The 18,277-nt window shown below is 36.8% G+C and overlaps 1 protein-coding gene across 1 annotated transcript; it reads right to left on the reverse strand.

The window, feature by feature from the left end:
* Positions 1-7,398: 7,398 nt before the first annotated feature.
* LOC307187133 (transmembrane protein 126A-like) lies at positions 7,399-8,092 on the reverse strand (the record flags this gene model as incomplete). The annotated part of the gene is given in 2 exon segments (XM_079922891.1): positions 7,399-7,506; positions 7,510-8,092. Coding segments are annotated over 2 exon segments (588 nt in total). The 5' UTR covers positions 7,990-8,092.
* Between the last annotated feature and the right edge of the window lie 10,185 nt (positions 8,093-18,277).

Here is an 18,277-nt window from a genome sequence, read left to right on the forward strand (position 1 = left end):
ACTTAGATTTGATGTGTAAAATATTACTTTTCCAGGATCTCTCAAGGTATGTATGGCCATGTGACACAGTTCCAGCCAATGAGATAAAATCAGAAATGTGTTGAAATTCCTGTACACACTCAATGTTTTTAGAATAAATGAGTGAATGAATAAATAACCCCAACAAATGGTCAGATACTGTAGAAAATTTCTTGAGTTGGAAGTTTACAATTTTAACTCTTGTTAAATGACTCATTATTTTTGTAGAACTGAAGATTCTGAATCTTACAGCTCTGCTCTACCATGTTATATATATGTGGTTAAATCCCTGAGTCAGGGGTTCACAAACCACAGAGAGCCTGGGGCCCATTTTTATAAATAAAATTTCACTGGAACATAGCCACACCTGTTTATTTATGTATTGTCTATTGCTGCTTTCACACAACAATGACAGCTGAGTATTGAAACTGAGACCATATGACCCAAAAAGTCTAAAACACCAGCAATTTGGCCCTTTAGAGAAAAAGTTTGTGGATCTCTGTTTCTAAATCATTTAGCCTCTCTGAGGCTTCTTTTCTTTACCTTTAAACATTATAACTTCTGAGCATTTTAAAAAACATTTTTGGATGTATTTTTTATGACTAGAATTTATTAGAAAAGTAGTGAATAACCAGTAAAGATGTCTTTCACATTGTATCCCTTCAAATATTTGAAGACAACAAAGCATGATCTAAATCACCTTGTCTTGAAGCTAAATCACAGCAGTTCATCTAGCTGTTTCTCATATGACAAAGGGCACTATATTTTGTAAAATATTTTATTTTGGTTTGCAATGTTACCGTTAAAACTTAGAGCCCAGAACAAAATACAATCCCACAGTGTGATACAACAAGCACAGAGAATGACTTCCAAAATGGACAACTTTCTTGTAAACCAAATTCTGATTAACTCATTCCAAGATTATGTTTACTTCCTAACCACTTCATCTCGATATTGACTTTTGGAGAATTAAAACTTTTAGGTCTTTTTGACAGCCCCATCAATCATTTAAATTGACATATAAACCTTTTCATTTATTCCTGTCAAAATACGTCTCACTGATTTTAACCCATCTTCTAAATATAGTGAACTAATTTCAAATATTGACTCTGCCATTCATTATTTTAACTATTCCTCTAAATTTTGAAACGTTTAAAAAATTTAATGCAAGTGAATAACAACTCGTTGAAATAAGATATTGCCCTAGGGCAGAGTTGTGTCATCATTATCATCAAATTCATTTACCTGTATATATTTAACATATAAATAAAATCAGTTTTGCTGATTTTTTTACTATGTTTCAGGTCTGTGTTAAATCTTTTTATGCATTATCTTATTACATCTTCATGATAACGAGGATACTCCTAATATCCCCATTTTACGCATGAAGAGTCTGAGGCCCAAAGAAGCTAAATTAAAACTTGGGTAGTCTTACTCCATAATCGGTACTTTTCTACTAAGATGAATTGCTTCTTCCTAAGGGAATGCTAAAAAATATTTCCAAAGGAAGATCTTTTTTTTTTTTTTTTCTCCATTTAATTTCAAGAGAAGGGATTAGGGCACAGTGAGAAGAGGTACAGCCATAAATTGTGAGAATTTGACTTGAACTTTTAAAGCATTTCAACTTTGAGAAGTATATGTATGCACTGGTAGTGAACATGACCTTAAGTGTAAGGTATTTGGACTATGGGAAGGCTAAAGGAACACAGGAGACAGCTATAGATTAGTGTAACTGAGGAAGGAAAACTGCTTAACCTCTGAAGTCATTTTGTCTAATATACTGGCATTTAGTGTTGGAGTATTGTAGGAAGGAAAAAGTGTTTTCCCTCTACCCATCTTAAGTTCATTGGCTGAGGCCCTGGAAATTAGACTAACAAAAGACAGGTTAACGAGAGAAAAACAGACAAGTTTATTAACATGTGCATCCCGCGTACACATGGGAACACTCAGATGAGTAACGGGAAGCATGGTTAGAACTTGGGCTTATATAGCATCTTCACAAAAGTACAATAAATTTTTAAAGAAGTGACAAGGCAAAAGAAAACGACTTTGAGCTTCTAATGACTGGCAAACTGTGGGAGGGCAAATATATGGGGAAATTATTGGTAGATTAGGGCTAGTTTTCACAAGGTTTGTTAGGTAGATTTCTCTGGTGCCCTCTCTGAGCTGTAGGGGTCTAGAGTTTTCTCTTGGGATTAAATTGTGTCCTTCCTGTTTGCGGGGTTGGGGGTGGGACACCTTTACAAATCGATGTCCTGCTTTTAGGAAATAGGAGAGCAGAGCACTTTTCTTGTATCTGCTTCTTCTCAGTTGCCTTCACCTCAAAATACTCCTTATGACAAAATGGCATGTTTTGGACTGGCATATTCTGCTACCCTTCATTATAAATGGATGTTAGGTTCAGGAAAGCATAATTGACTTTAGTTTTATTTACCATATAGACTCCTAAAAGTGTGTGTGTAAAGGAGCTGGTCAGATAAAACACTCAGAATGTACAAAACCTGGTGGGAAGTGGGGAACTTAATGCTAAGAGCTCTTAGAAAAGGATACTTAACAAAAATCAGTGGCCTTGGGTTCTTTCACCTGCCCTCAGGGCATCTAAAAGGGCCTCTAGAGAAGAGAGAATAGAGGGAGATGGGGAGCCCTATTGTCTTTGACTGTCAACAATAAGTGGAAAAGTTACTGGCAATTAATATGGGTGCCAAATGTTGGTCAGTGAACAAGAACAGTCCTGTCTACAACTGTCTACAACTCTCCTGTCTACCATTATTTACTTTAACCTTAAGAAAGTAAGGTTAAGAGGTGGGAAACCGTCCCTTAAGGAGTAGGTTTAGCTTTAAAGGCTATATTCCCACATGTTGTGAAAGGGAAAACAACCAGCAATAATTTGTTTTAAAGAGATTCCTTTCCTTTTCTACCATCATGATTGAAGCAATGGGGAAAATTGCCTAAACTCTAAAATAAAAGCTAAGAACTCTGGCTCTTACTCATAACTATCTAGTAATATGGAGTATGACCTTGGGCTAGTTATTAACTCTGTCCATGTGTAAAACTGAGGATAATGCTAACGTCATTGGAAGAACATCTGAATTCATTAACAATGGTGAAGTATATTTGAAAATGTAATGTCATATTTCAGTATATAACTTTAAATAACCCATGTGCCACCCCATTGCACCAATCACTAAGGTTGCATAACAATTAATGAATCAGTTATGTATCAAACATCATGGGCTCTCCCACCTTATGAGAGTTTTTCTGATTTATAAGCATGAAAGTTATGCCTATGGAGGGAGCAAGTCAGTAAATTAAGAATAAATGATATAGGGCATCCCTGGTGGCGCAGTGGTTGAGAGTCCGCCTGCCGATGCAGGGGACACGGGTTCATGCCCTGGTCCGGGAAGATCCCACATGCCGTGGAGCGGCTGGGCCCATGAGCCATGGCCGCTGGGCCTGCGTATCCGGAGCCTGTGCTCTGCAACAGGAGAGGCCACAACAGTGAGAGGCCCACGTACCACAAAAAAAAAAAAAAAAAAAAAACAAGAATAAATGATATAATTGCCTGATATGTGTTCCACAGTCCTCATTTTTAGCCTGAGGGAGGAATGAGCTTTTCAACATTTTCCATAACAATGGTCTTTTTCAGAGCATTAATGATCTACAGATATATTTGGCCATAAAAACAAGACCAATTGGTTTCAAAACAACTCTAACCTCAATTAATAGGATGCAGGCTCCCCTGAGACTTTGTCAAGGTCTCCATTTTATTAAAGCATACCAGGACTATCAAAATTCAGGGAGCAAATGCTCAAATTGAAACAGATGTGTATATTTGATAGTGATTCACACAGAAGACCACCCTCCGGTGAGTCAGGGTCTTGGGTTCTTGTCCCAAATTTAGCTCCAATTAGTTCTGTGATTTGGAGCAAGTACTTTGTTGGACCTTAGCTTCCATAAATGTATAGTTAAAATTTAAAAGTCATTGAATGAGTAATATAATAATAGTATATTGATAGTTAACAAATATCCAGCTCTGAGTATCTATAGGCACTGAGCTAAGTGGTCCTCTTGCTATATTATCACATTTAATTCTCTCAACAACTGTATGAGATGGGAATTATTATTCTGGTTTTTTGGTGTAAAAAATAGCTGAGTAATCCTCGAGCCAGGGTTCTTAATCACCACTCTAATCATTCCAGGATGTATCTGCTTGTCCTGCACAGGATAAATTTAGTCTAATATACGAATATGCTTAAGAGTAAAAAACTTCTACAGATGTAGTCATTATTTGAGGTACTAAGGCAGTAAGTAGTCTGCTAAATAGAATCTGCTAGTCCAAAAGGGTTAATGTATTTGATGTGTCCAATGAAGGTGCTGGGTAAAGATGAATTATTTGTTGGTTATTCAGTGGTAGAGAGATGAGATAGGGACAAGTGAAGAGGACGGCTAGAGAACTTCTACCAATTAGTGAACAGAAGAGTCTTTCCTTCAGCTCCAGGATTAAGTTTTTCTGAGGTCTAGAAAACCATGTGACTTGCCTTTTCTCTGTGGGCACCTACAAGCATTTCATCCCATTTGTGATCCAAATTTCTCTTAACAGCCTCACTACATCTGTAAACATAAGCCCTCTGGTATCCCACACCCCTAGGGATTATCTATCATGAAAAGCACTCTGGACAAAAAGGACAAGGATGGGAGATGGTACACTAAGGGCCAAAAGATTGGCACAGGGCAACCATTCACCACCCACAAAACACTTGTGCAAACCACCAATTCCTAAACCAAGATTTGGTTTTCTTGATATTCAAATTTAACTCTAAATTAAAATATATAGATTTTCAGCTCTAAACATTTGCATAAAAAATTCTTATGCCAAGAACTTTCTGAGCCTCCAATCTTTGTAAAGTGGACCTACGCCTGAAAGGCCTGACTCCCCAAGTTCCTTATAGAGTCTCAGAGGCTGTCTCCCTCAGGCATTTCTTTCATGGCTGAGCAGCCTTTATGTGTGATCAGATAAAAAAGTTTCCATGATCTTTCTTCCTTGAGTTCCCAATTGACCATTCAAGCTCCGTCTCCCACCAAACCCAAAGCCACATCCTTGCTAGGCATTGTCAGACAAAAGCCAAGTTCCTACTCAGCTGAAGCTCTGTATATAGTACCATAGTCCTAGGCCTCACACTTACATCACAGAGCAGTAATTTTTAATTGAGTCATGGACAGTTTTGAAAATCTACTGGAAATTCTGGACCAAACCTCCGGAAAAATGCACACATGTAGAGAAAAAAAAAACACACATGTACATATATACATAATATACTCTTTCATTTCATGGTGTTCGGGACTCACTGAAGTTAACCCATGGACCTAAGTCAAGAAAACATGTCTCAGAAACTTTCAGGTCTCCCCTATCCTAATGCTCTATTTGGGACCTAGAGCCCATTATGGACATAAATAACATTCCCCCCAAAATAGTAATTAAATGTCTCTAATATTCCCTCACTTCTCCAATATATACCATTGATTCTCATTATTCATAGTTGTTTCTCTCTAAAAGTCACCATGAACACTGAATTAGCAAATACTGAAACACTGCTCCTAGGGGAAATACAGAGTTAGGTTCCCATGAGCTTCTGGTCACAGTAGTCTTATCAACCAATCAATACATAACTTTGTTTCTGTTTAAAGACAACTTATTTAATATATACTGTTTATTCACTTACACTGAAATTGAACTCACAGTCAACTGTGCTCTAGCTCACTTCTAAACAAAGCTTATCTATCACATATCTTTTCTCCATAAGGCACATCACAGCCTTCTTGCACATAGGAACACTAGACCGCACTTCTGCACTACACACGGGGGCTATTTTAAACAGTAAAGTTAAAAAAAAAAACAGAAAAATGGGCACTAAATAGACCATGGAAAGGACACTTGTTTACGTATGAGAGCTGAAACAAGGATGCAGAGCATCGCCTAGTGACCTGAGCTGGGAACGGGAGCAGCAAACTACTCTGCTCTGCACGTGAACACACATGACTGTGAAAGCACCATGACTATTGATTTTGAGGCTGCAAAAAGTTTGTAGCAAGTAGGCAGATTCACAAATACAGAATCCACAGTTAATTAGGATCGACTGTATATCTCCCCTCCAGCTTCTTACTCCCCATTTCTAAGGCCATCTAAACATCCCACCTCCTAATGTCAGTATCCTTGATTTCCAAGTTTTGAACCCTACAGTGTACAGTGTACAAATTCTAAGCTTGTATTTTACAAATGGTCATGTAATAAGCCACCAAATTTGGCTCAATTTGACCCCTACCTTAGTGAGCTCTATAACCTAGAGGACTCCAGTCCTATTCCCTTCAGTTCCTAATACTTATCACCACCATTCATATAATTTCTTTGTCAGTGTATAAATCAGATTTCATTTCTGTAGTACCAAGGCTTTTGTATACTTTTATAGAAAAAAGAAAATATCAATTATACAGAAATTCTTTAAAGGAATTTGAAAAGTAATGCAAGTCAAACTGAGTGGAAGGCTAATACAGAAGACATATAAATGCAAATTTCATTATTCAGTTTTAACTATGTCACCTCATTTATTGGTGGCACATTTTAATGCTTAATATCGTTAACCTTCTAACATGACTGCAATTATAAAGGATCTAGGTTTTTCAGGGGAGAAGTAAAATTTGGTTTTTTTAACAGTTTTTACAGTGGTGTGATGGTGAGGATCCTGGTGCCCAACGTGCAATTCCAAGTGACTAGAAGGAAGTTTTGAAATAGAGTTATACATTGCTTCTTTTTCTTTTTCAAAATAGCAGCTTATATTTCCACTCAAATTTAGGTTAAATGTATGGTCATAATAGAAACCAATGTTCCTTCGTTTCTTTTGAGCCACCAAAACAAATCTCATAAGATATCTTGCAATAGACACTTTGTACTAAAATGCTGTTAGAAATTCATATATAACAAAGGGTCTGAGCCTTAGGAGAGATGGAAAAACCATTGTGACATATATAGTGACAGTGTGGCAAGAAAGAACTCAGAATTCCAAGTGAAACATTAATAAAGAATCCATAGAACTTGATTCTGGCTCTGCATTTGGCCTCATGCCCTGAAAAGTTGATGGTAAACCACAGCCTACAGCTCTCAAGGAGAAAACCTTATGGTCTTCTTTATCAACTTTGCAATGAGTTAAAAATACCTTATGCTATGTTAGTGGATATGACTGGAATATATTCTATTTTCCTATGCAATTAAAGTAAGAACTATTTAAATTTACAGTGACTTATTCTAGTTGGCTATCCACTTATTTCTTTTTTTTATTTTCTTTTTATTTTTACAGTTTTATTTTTGTGTACAGATTTGCTTAACCATCACTGAATTTCTAGGTCAGGTTCAGGTAACTGAAGAGCCTTTATAAGTAGTTTATATTGTCTAGACCCAAGGTATGCTGCAAACCCAGTCTGAAGCAAAATGGGAAATTACATCTTTCTAAAGACAGGCTTAGAAATCCTAATCCAGTAATTTAAGATGTTTCCTTTCTTGGGTAGCAGGGCTGAGCTATACCTGGCTGCTAGGTCACCATTCACAGGGATAGCCAAGAAAACAGGGTACAGGCCACCAAAAACAAGACCAACCAGTCCACCTCGTGTGATGGTACAGGTTTCACAATGTAAATCACCTGTAGTCAAAGGTAAACTTACTAAACCTTTGTAAGATACGTGTACCGTCAAAAACGGGATCACTGCCATTGGTAAGCCAGCAGCTACACGAGCCTGTGTCACATGTAGGATGCATCGAAAGAGACTATTTGCTATTAGGCCACAGAGGGCAGCGTTAAGTCCAATATATGTTGATCCATTTTCAAGCAGATTCCTTTCTGCTTTTGGAAGTTGGTTAATTTTTCTGGTTATGATTTCAATTAAGTTCTTCTTGACAGTACCATCTGGTTTATGATTTTCCATCTTGAGCCTTAAATTAAAATGTCATTTTTCAATAATGTGTATCTTTTACTGCACCCCTTTACCCGGAATGCCGGTACCTTACGCTCTCCTCCCAGCAGTCACTGCCTCCTCCGGCCTCCATCAGCCACGCGAGTGCTCACTCCTACACTTATTTCTGTTGTTATGATTACTGAATCTTTCCAGGGTTACTTAGCAGCTAATGAGTATTTATCATGAGGTCCACCTTGCGCAGGGCTCAGTGAGTGATGAAGTCATTTACAAAGGCCCGGCCTTCAAAGTATTTAAAATGTAAAGTTGTGCTGTCCAGTACAGTAGCCACTACCCATAGGTGGCTATTTAAGTTTAAATCTAAAGAGATTAAAAATTCAGCTCCTCAGTTAAACTATAATCACATTTCAAAAGCTCAGTAGGCATAAGCACACGTGGCTAATTGCTGCCGTATTGGACAGTGAGGATTTCCATCCTCACAGATATTTCTACTGGGCTGTGCTTATCTACAGTAATACTCATTTAAGACCGATTTAAAAAAATGGTAAATTTAGAGTTTAATTCAATAGTTGAATTTCTTTTTTTTAAAGATATTAAGTTATAGTTGGTAATCCCAAATACAGCAATAACTTTCTCTATAGCTGGTGGTAGAATGTGGGAAAGGCATGACTTTCAGCCAAACTGGACCCCTCCTCCCTCCTTCCTTCCCTTCCCTTTCCCTTTCCCATCCCCTTTCCCTTTCCTTCCCTCCCTCCCTCACTTCCTTCCTTCCTTCCTTCTTCAGGTTCCAAAGAATATTCTGGGTTATTTGCATATATGTGTGGGGAAGGGAGAGGGGAGTTTGGGATCTCTCTGTTGGAGGAAATGAAGCAATGAGTGTGAATTCTCTGATTCTAAGCACTTTCTGTTACTCATATGAGGTGTTCTTGGATTCACCTCTTTGCATACTGTCTGAATGACCCCTTCTGTGTTTACCTAGCCTAACGTAATTGTCCTTTGTTTTTTTGAAATGACTTTTCACCAAGAGCTCATAATATCCTCTTCAGTTGCTAATTATTCCATTTCTTTCTTTATAACTTCTTTTCTCATATGAGCCTTCAGTTTGTATCTGTGCCATTTCAGGCCTCCCTATATATATATATATATATATATATATGAAGCTATTAATTGTGCACCTAATATATGTTCACCAAAATATTTTACCATAACACCTAGCACAGTACTCAACACATGGTAGGTTATTAGGAAATGCTGCTGATGGTTTAGAAGCAGACCCTTACAAAGTGAAATGATAACTGACCTACCTCAAAGTGTGAGAAAAATGTTTTAACATTACAAGATCTGTTGAAAATACAAAATGCAACCCAATTCCCTATTATTCAAAGGTAGTCTTTCCAAATCATTTTCAAAATGTCATGGTGAATTTTATGCTGTAATTTCTGACCATACAAAATTGGCTTTAACAAAATGACATAAAAAAAGCACTCATTTTCTGCTTGATAATTATCTCATCTCTCTTCACAGCCACATACTCATCCACAGTGTATACCACTGTCAGGCATTTTCTGTCCTTGGGTGTATTACGGTCACTCCAGTATATTAAACCTCAACTGTAGCTTAACAAAGTTGTGCCAGTTCATATGTATTCTTATTAAATATTTGTATTTGCTACTCTTTTGTTCTCTCTAATATTTATACATTTTTATCAGTGTTAAATTTTCTTGGACCTCTAAGTCATTAATGAATATATTGAATAATATTAATCTTAGTAACAATTCTTTGTGTAGTTTTCTCCACAATTCAGACAAAAGTATGAATTCCCAGAGTGTAACTGCCCGTGTATTTAGTACAGTCGTCCTCCAGATTCAGGGATTCAGTTATTCACAGTTCTAGACATTTGCTGTGCTGTGAACTAACACACAACTTTCTTTTATTGTTCACTGTTACTCTGGCAGCTCCTGCCATCTGTAGCTTATTCTACCTTCCTTGTTAAAAGTAAATTTATAAAGCATTAAAGAAAGGCATTAAAGATGGATAAGCACCCAGTGGAGTCTTCTAGGAAATAAGAGAAAAATTTTCGAAATAGAGGTACTTTCATACACTGTTGGTGGGATTATAACTTGCTACATTTTTTCCAAATGCAATTTGACAGTGTACATCAAGAAGCCCTTTTTTAAAAGTCTTTGGGGGCTTCCCTGGTGGCACAGTGGTTGAGAGTCCATCTGCCGATGCAGGGGACACGGGTTCGTGCCCTGGTCCGGGAAGATCCCACATGCCGCTGAGCCTGCGCGTCCGGAACCTGTGCTCCGCCACGGGAGAGACCACAACAGTGAGAGGCCCGCATACCGCAAAAAAAAAAAAAAAGTGTTTGGGGTTTTGTTTTTACCTTTTTTCCTAACAAAGGGGTAGATACTTGAAAAGCCATTGAAGAAAGACTGCGTAGACTGAATAAATCAAGGATTTTCCTACTTGATGGGACTTGCAGGTAGTAATTCCAGGTCTAAGAAGCAGAATCTATTGGATCATTCATTCTTACCTTTCTTGTGTCCCCAATGTAGTTAATTCTGTTGAGTAGAGGACTTGTTTACATTTAATATCCATTCCCAAAGAATTTGTCCCTCTCAAAAACTTTGTTTTTCACTATTGAGAATGGGGGAATGAATGGAGAAACACAAGTTTATTTGGAAAAGTCTGCACAATATCTTTCGACTATAATTTAGTTAGAATTTCATTGCATATCTGTATTAGTTACCCACAGTTTGAAAGTGGCTGCTGAAATTGTGGCAATTCTTACCTGTCCTACCTGAGAAGCTTAGTAGCACTGTAGGTCAAGGTTAACCAACTAATTTTGTGGATCCCAGACTGATCTTATTGAATACTGGAAGCAGTTCTTCATAGTGATCAAAACTTGAACAAAGCATTCAGGAAGGTATCTTACTGGTAGATCTATTCAAGGACCGCTTATAATGATGGGCTTTCAACATTGCTCATTTGTTTACCTGTATCATTCCTACAAGCATAGTACTTTGTGATTAGTGCCATAATTTTTTAAAGAAACCCCCTTTTAAAAGTCTCCCAAATGACAGTAGATTCATGTATTAAAATATTTGCCCAATAATTGTTTCATGTTTCATTAAATACCAAAAAGGACTTACCAGACCATTCTTTCACATGTAAATTAAATAGGCTTTAGGTTTAGGTATTCCACTGTATATTACAAACTTGCAGCAAAACCTGACCATAATGAAATAATTGTTTGAAGGTTATGTTGACCTTCTCTCAGGCTTTGAGTTTAACTGGTTAGCAAAGTTGCATGAACTCAACATAGACATCCAATCATTACTGCTGCATAACAACCTTCACTTATCAGTGGCATTGTTTGTGTGTGTTCACCTACCTTTTAATTTTTTTCCTTAAATACTTGATATACTGTTAAAATGAGATAAATACACATTTCCGGCTATAAAGAAAGACTGTTATTCTTTTATACCCATATGTTATATTTTCATCATTCAACTTACTGTGAATATTATTTTGGGTGCTAAAAAAGAGAAGGTAGGCTTGGTTATTACATTTAATGGGCTGTGTTCCTAATTATGGTTTCAAATTAATAATATAAAGTTAAATTTATTGTTGCGATAAACAACCCTCAAGTATAACTGTTTATAAACAATGATCCCCCTCCTGTCTCATTCAGAAACAGCAGTGTATGCTTTGCCAAAAGTTTATTTAATATAGTTGAGTACCTTTTTGTTTGTTTATTGACCGTTGGAAACTTCCAACTATATTCTTTTAAATTATTGCATCTTTCTGTATTTTATGACTTAGTATAAGCTGCCTTAAATTATTATTTGGACAAAACAAGATATTAAGAAAAAACATAATTTCATTTTTACTTCCATATGTCTATAAGTCATCTTCTTTAGCTGGAGGATGATAAAACTTGATTTCAAGAAGATTATAAGCATCAATATTATACTCAACTATTTTTATTAAAACTTAATTTCTTTAACTTCAGCGTTCCAGTACAATAGCAAGGGTGATCATTTATACATCTATAGAGTGAAAAACAAAAATTGCTAAAAATTACAAACCGAGAATGGCACAAGTGCTATGAGCCCCAAGTTAGATAGAAAATTGTAAACAGCAAAATCTTGGAGACCACTATGATGTATTTTAATTTAAATTTATCTACATGTGAAAATATGTGCAAATATTATTTTCACCTATATTTAATAATGTAGTACAAACAACTTTGGGTTCATCTTACTGCTGCAGTAAAAGCTGCATGTTGGAAATATAAGAAGTCTAGGGAAGATGCGCTGCTTTGGAGATGTTACAGCTCTTCAAATAACTGCCCTCATGTGTGAAGGTTAGGACTATACATTGGCATAAAACCAATCATTGAAACATTTCCAGCTTTCTGCAAGGTAAACAGTAATTTATCCAGACAGCTGTGTGCTTATAGATATCAATATAAATACAAGCTCACTGTGTATATAAAGAAAGGGAGGAAGTCTGTGTGTGTGTGCGTGTGTGTGTGTGTGTGTGTGTGTGAGCTTATATGTGTGTGCATTGTCTAGTTTTTGGAGAAGCAGATCGCTAACACAGAAAAAGCACTGGACAAGGAGCTTGTGCTTTTGCATGTGTTCTGTTTTTGACTCTCACTTGCTGGATATATAACCTTGGGTAAATGATTAAATACCCTTTTCTAAGTCCTAATTTCCTTCCATATCGACTCATCCACATTAAGGGATGTTTTGTAAGTATAAAGTAATGTGTGGAAAGATTTATACAAATGAGAATTTTTTAATCATTTCTTTTCATTTCAGGATTAAAAATGGAAATAAGAATATTAAAGTTACAGAAAACTTTGGAACCTACTCATCCAGCCTGATTTTACATTTGAGAGGAGAGACTCAGAGAAGATAAATAACTTGACCAAGGTAACAATATTAAAATATAGGTCTCATTATTTTGGGATCCAAAGCTGTTTTATTTTTTAATAGAAGCATAGTTGACATACAATATTAGTTTCTGGTGTACAACATAGTGATTTGACATATACATTATGAATTGATCACCATGATAAGTCTGGTAACCATCTGCCAGCACACAAAGTTATTGCAATATTATTAACTATACTTCCTAGGCTGTACATTTATTCCCATGACTTATTTATTTTATAACTAGAAGTTTGTATCTCTTAATCCTCTTCACCTATTTTGCCCAGCCTTTCACCCCTCCTGCCCCTGGTGACAACCAGTTTGTTCTCTGTATCTATGAGTCTGTTTCTGGTTTATTTAGTTTGTTAATTTGTTTTTAAAATTCCACATATAAGTTAAATCATACAGTATTTGTCTTTTTTTAACTTATTTCACTTAGCTTAATACCCTCTAGATTTATCCATGTTGTCATAAATGGCAAGATTTCATTCTTTTTTTATGTCTGAGTAGTATTCCACTGTGTGTGTGTGTGTGTGTGTGTGTGTGTGTGTGTGTGTGTGTGTGTGTGTGTATCACATCTTCTTTATCCATTCATCTATCAATGGGCACTTAATTCACTTCCAAATCTTAGCTACTGTAGATAGTGCTGCAGCAAACATAGGGGTCCATATATCTTTTCAAATTAGTGGTTTTGTTTTCTTCTAATAAATACCCAGAAGTAGAATTGCTGGATTATATGGTAATTCTATTTTTAGTTCTTTAAAGAACCTCCATACTGTTTTCTGTAGGGCTGCACCAATTTACATTCCACCAACAGTGGACAGGTGTTCCCTTTCCTCTGCATCCTCCCTAGCACTTGTTATTTGTTGTCTTTTTGATAATAGCCATCTGACAGCTGTGAGGTGATCTCATTGCAGTTTTGATTTACATTTCTCTGATGGTTAGTGATTTTGAGCATCTTTTCATGTGTCCGTTGACCATCTGTATGTCTTCTTTGGAAAAATGTCTATTCAGGTCCTCTGCTCATTTTTTAAAAAATTTGTTTTGGAGTATACTTGATTTACAATGTTGTGTTTGTTTCTGCTGTATACCAAAGTGAATTAGTTATACATATACATATATCCACTCTTTTTTAGATTCTTCTCCCATATAGGTCATTACAGAGTATTGAGTAAAGTCCCCTGTACTCTATGGTAGGTCTGTATCAGTTATCTATTTTATATATAGTAGTGTGTATATGTCAATTCCAATCTCCCAGTTTATCTCTCCCCTCACTTACCCGCCTTGGTAACTGTAAGTTTGTCTTCTACATCTGTGATTCTATTTCTGTTTTGTAAATAAGTCCATTTGTACCATTATTTTAGATTCCACATATAAGCGATATCATTTGATATTTGTCTTCATCTGATTTACTTCACTCAGTATGGCAATTTCTTATACATGTCAATCTTTCATATCAATAGTAGGTATATTCCTTATTTTAGTATATAATGACATTTTAAGGTAATTGTCTTATTAAAATAATAATATAATCCTTTGTGAAATAAATCAGAAGAATCTAAACTGCAGCCTAGAACACATCCATCCATTCATTAATGTAGCCAAATTCACCTGAGCTTCTACTTGGTTACATGCTTCTATGGATGCGAAGGTGAACCAGAGAGATATCCTGTCCTCAGAGAACTCATAGCTTATTGTGAGAGAGAGAACAAAAAGAACATAAGGATACATAACATAATGTAAAAAGTATTAAATACTTAAGAAAGTATTGAACTAGTTCTTGAAGCCTAGATTGGATTTGTACATATAATTGGTACCATAACAAAGGTACAGTGGCAGGAAAGCAAGTAAGTTTGGATGGAAGACAGGGTATATAAAAGCAACCAGTAGGAAATAACTGTTTTCCAGTTGCTTCCTTGTGTAACCCCCATACTTACCTTGTTTGAATTTTGCTGCCCAGTTTCATTCTTTACCATGAGAGCAGCATGGATGGTTAAATTGGCAAGTTAAGAAATTCAATATCATTTGATTATATACCCCAAAGTGCAGACAATCCTTTTAAAATTCATTAAAATATGTAATTTTAAACACAGCAGCCAATATTGACAGAGCATTTGATTGCTTTAACCAAAAAAGCAATTTTACACCCCGTGGTCAAAATAAGAAATCCTCAAAGGATAAACTGAGCTTTCAACAGCAATATGCAGTTTTAATCTTACTTTCTCTGTTAGTAGCGTGCACCTCACAATAGAGATTAAAGCGATGTGGAAAAGAAGAAGAGGTAAAAAAGTGACTATACAAGTTGCTACAGTTGAAGAAAAAAATCAAAAATGTTACAACCATGTGAATATTTTTAATCTACTTTCTATCATTATTATTTTGGATCTAGCAAGGATCTATAAGATCTCCCAACCCAGGTATAGCATAGTTTTCTTGTTTCTGGGAAAGAAGTCTATTTTGCAGGACAGTCAGTTGAAGACACATGAAGGAAAGAGAGAACTGGATACAATACTGCAGTTCTCTTTCTCATTTGGTATTTGTGCTGGAAAACTTGGAAGGCTAGATCTGTTACCTTTTGTAGTGAAGTAACATTTTTCTGCATTTTAAATAATAAAAATAACTAGCAGTTTTTTGAATTAAATAATTTTTTTTTTTGCCTGGCTACATTGAAACACTAAAAACACTTGGAGAGTGAGCACCAAAATATATATCAATACACACATCACCTATGGAGATGCCAGATCTACTTGGTGCACAGGACTTGTTGAAGTAAAGAGGAAATGTACCCAGACCAACCTCTATACGAAGGGCAGACACCACTGTAAATGAGAATGTGCCCTTTAACACATAATACACTCTGACCAGGTTTGGTAAGAGAGGCACCAGAATTTGTCAATAGTAATGGTGTAGAGGCCACCATATTTAGGTACCTCTAGGTAGCTATCCATGAAGTGTTTTTTCTTATGACTTCATGTTTTATGAAGGTGATACAAAGATTGATTGAGAATGATCTTTAACAAACTATAAAATGGGTGTAGTGTGTTCTTATATCAGTCGTAGTTCCTCTTCACAAAGCTCCTTGAAGTGAGAGACTCTACCTTGTTGACAGTTATATTCCTAAGCCCTATCACTGCACTGTGGAACATAGTTAACCACTCAGATATTGTTGAATGACTATATGCATGACTGAGCAAATAAATGATCGGGTGAAATTAAGAAGGTATAATAATCTGTTAATAATGAAGCCATGTAATTGTTCTCTCTAGTGTCCAGTTCTCTTTGGGTCCCACATTTTAGGGTTTGTTGTCAATATGTCCAGCCCTCCCTTTTGGTCTTATTACCAAAAACAGAACATATATTTAACCTGTCTTTTAAACCTGAGAACAACAATGTAATGATACAGCTCTGTCTCTCATTCCTGTTCTTGAAGGTCTAAGAAATTCTCAGGGAAGATGCCTCTTTAACTTTCCAGTGATGCCTTCGTTTGTAGGAAGGGGTTAGTATTCTTTAGCTCTAGCAGGAGCATTTTCCCCTGCAGTCCAAGACAGCTGAGAGGACAGGGGTGCTGAGGAGAAATGCAGAAAGCAGAATGCTTTTTAGAAGAAAAAGTCTCTGTTTGGAGTCTTTACTGAAAATTAATCTACTATTTCACTACTATATACTCTACTAATCTAATGTGATCTACTACTGTGTCACGAAACTTTCTATGTGGTCAAGAATCAAGGATGTCCAGTCAAATAGTTGATAAGAATTTAATAAAAGATGACTGGCAAAGGCAAGGTTTAAGGAATAGAGCAGTACTTGGGCGAGTAGCAGTACAGAGTTGTTACCACCTAGGATGGGAGGGGCATCCCCACCTGAGTGGGTGTAAGGGAGTGTTGCCTGACAGGAACTGGGACCTGTGGTAGAGGTCATACACAGACAAAACACAGCAACCTGAAAGGGAGGGACCTGGTAAAATAAACACTCACCCTCTTCTCCTACCGACTGCTCTTCTATCAGCACCAACAAGAAGCCAAAGGGTAGGGAAGCCATTGATAAGTTCATGGGGCCAGCTTTCTATGCAGACCAGGGTATGGAAGCACACATCATAGATCTGGATGGGCAAAGGTTAGCTGCCTCATTAAACCCTACTTTCTACCAGTCTAGGTCTGCTCCCAAACTAGATCCCCTCCCAGTACTAGCTAAGAGAGATCTTCAGAGAAATGTTGCTCTTTTATAATGTGGGTAATTCCCTGATTTAAGAATATATGACCTACCAAATTCTGACTTCCAGAACTGATCAGTGAAGAGGTGATTACTCGTACTGCGAACAAATTTACACAGGACTCCCTTTACAAAGAGCTCTCTTAATGAAGTTATGAAACTGACTTATACAAATGGTTTTAGGTATAATAGTTACAAAGCGCTGATAGGTGAAATCTACTGTTCATGCATGACTCTATCACTATTACCTATTTTAGATTCCCTGCTCCCCCACAAAGTATAAAAAGTCTTCCTGCTGGGCTTCCCTGGTGGCGCGGTGGTTGAGAGTCTGCCTGCCGATGCAGGGGACACGGGTTCGTGCCCTGGTCCGGGAAGATCCCACATGCTGCGGAGCGGCTGGGCCCGTGAGCCATGGCCGCTGAGCCTGCGCGTCCGGAGCCTGTGCTCCGCAGTGGGAGAGGCCACAACAGTGAGAGGCCCGCGTACCGCAAAAAAAAAAAAAAAAAAAAAAAAAAAAAGTCTTCCTGCTTACTTTGCTTTTCCTAGCACTAGTCAAGAGCCTCATTTATGGAAATAAGTATCTGACAGTCATCGTTTCTTTTTTTTCTCTTTTGTGTTGAATTATATTGAGATGACAAAGGGGGCTGTCATGACTTCAGAAATAAGAGATTTGAATACTTGTCTTCTTTAACTTCTTGATGGTTGAGTTGTAGGCTAACTCCCCATGGTCTTCTCTATAATGTTGAAAAGAAGAGTAACTAGTTTGAAAAGTGAAGGGAATATGACTAATGTAAGCCACCTCCAGTGGTTCAGTGACATCCCTTTACCAAGAAGAGAGAAAGGGAATAAAGGTCCAAGGTGAGAGAGAGATAGCATCACTCCTTATGAATTTCAACACTAGAGGTTTATAGATTTTTAATGGTAAAAACACTATTTTTTCCTGGCCCTTTGTCATGCCTCCCCTTACAGTAGTCCCATTTTGCTCTTAATAATACACATTATTTTTGGCTATTATGCAATTTCTCTTTTGTTTTCTTCAGAAAATAGGAGATTACTTCTTAAAAGAGAAGCAGACAGAAAGATGCTAAAAATGAGAGTGGGGAATAGACTAGAATTAGTCTCACTAATTACTAATTAGTCTTACTAAT

Source organism: Stenella coeruleoalba (genome assembly GCF_951394435.1).
Source record: "Stenella coeruleoalba genome assembly, chromosome: 5".
Lineage (NCBI taxonomy): Eukaryota > Metazoa > Chordata > Mammalia > Artiodactyla > Delphinidae > Stenella > Stenella coeruleoalba.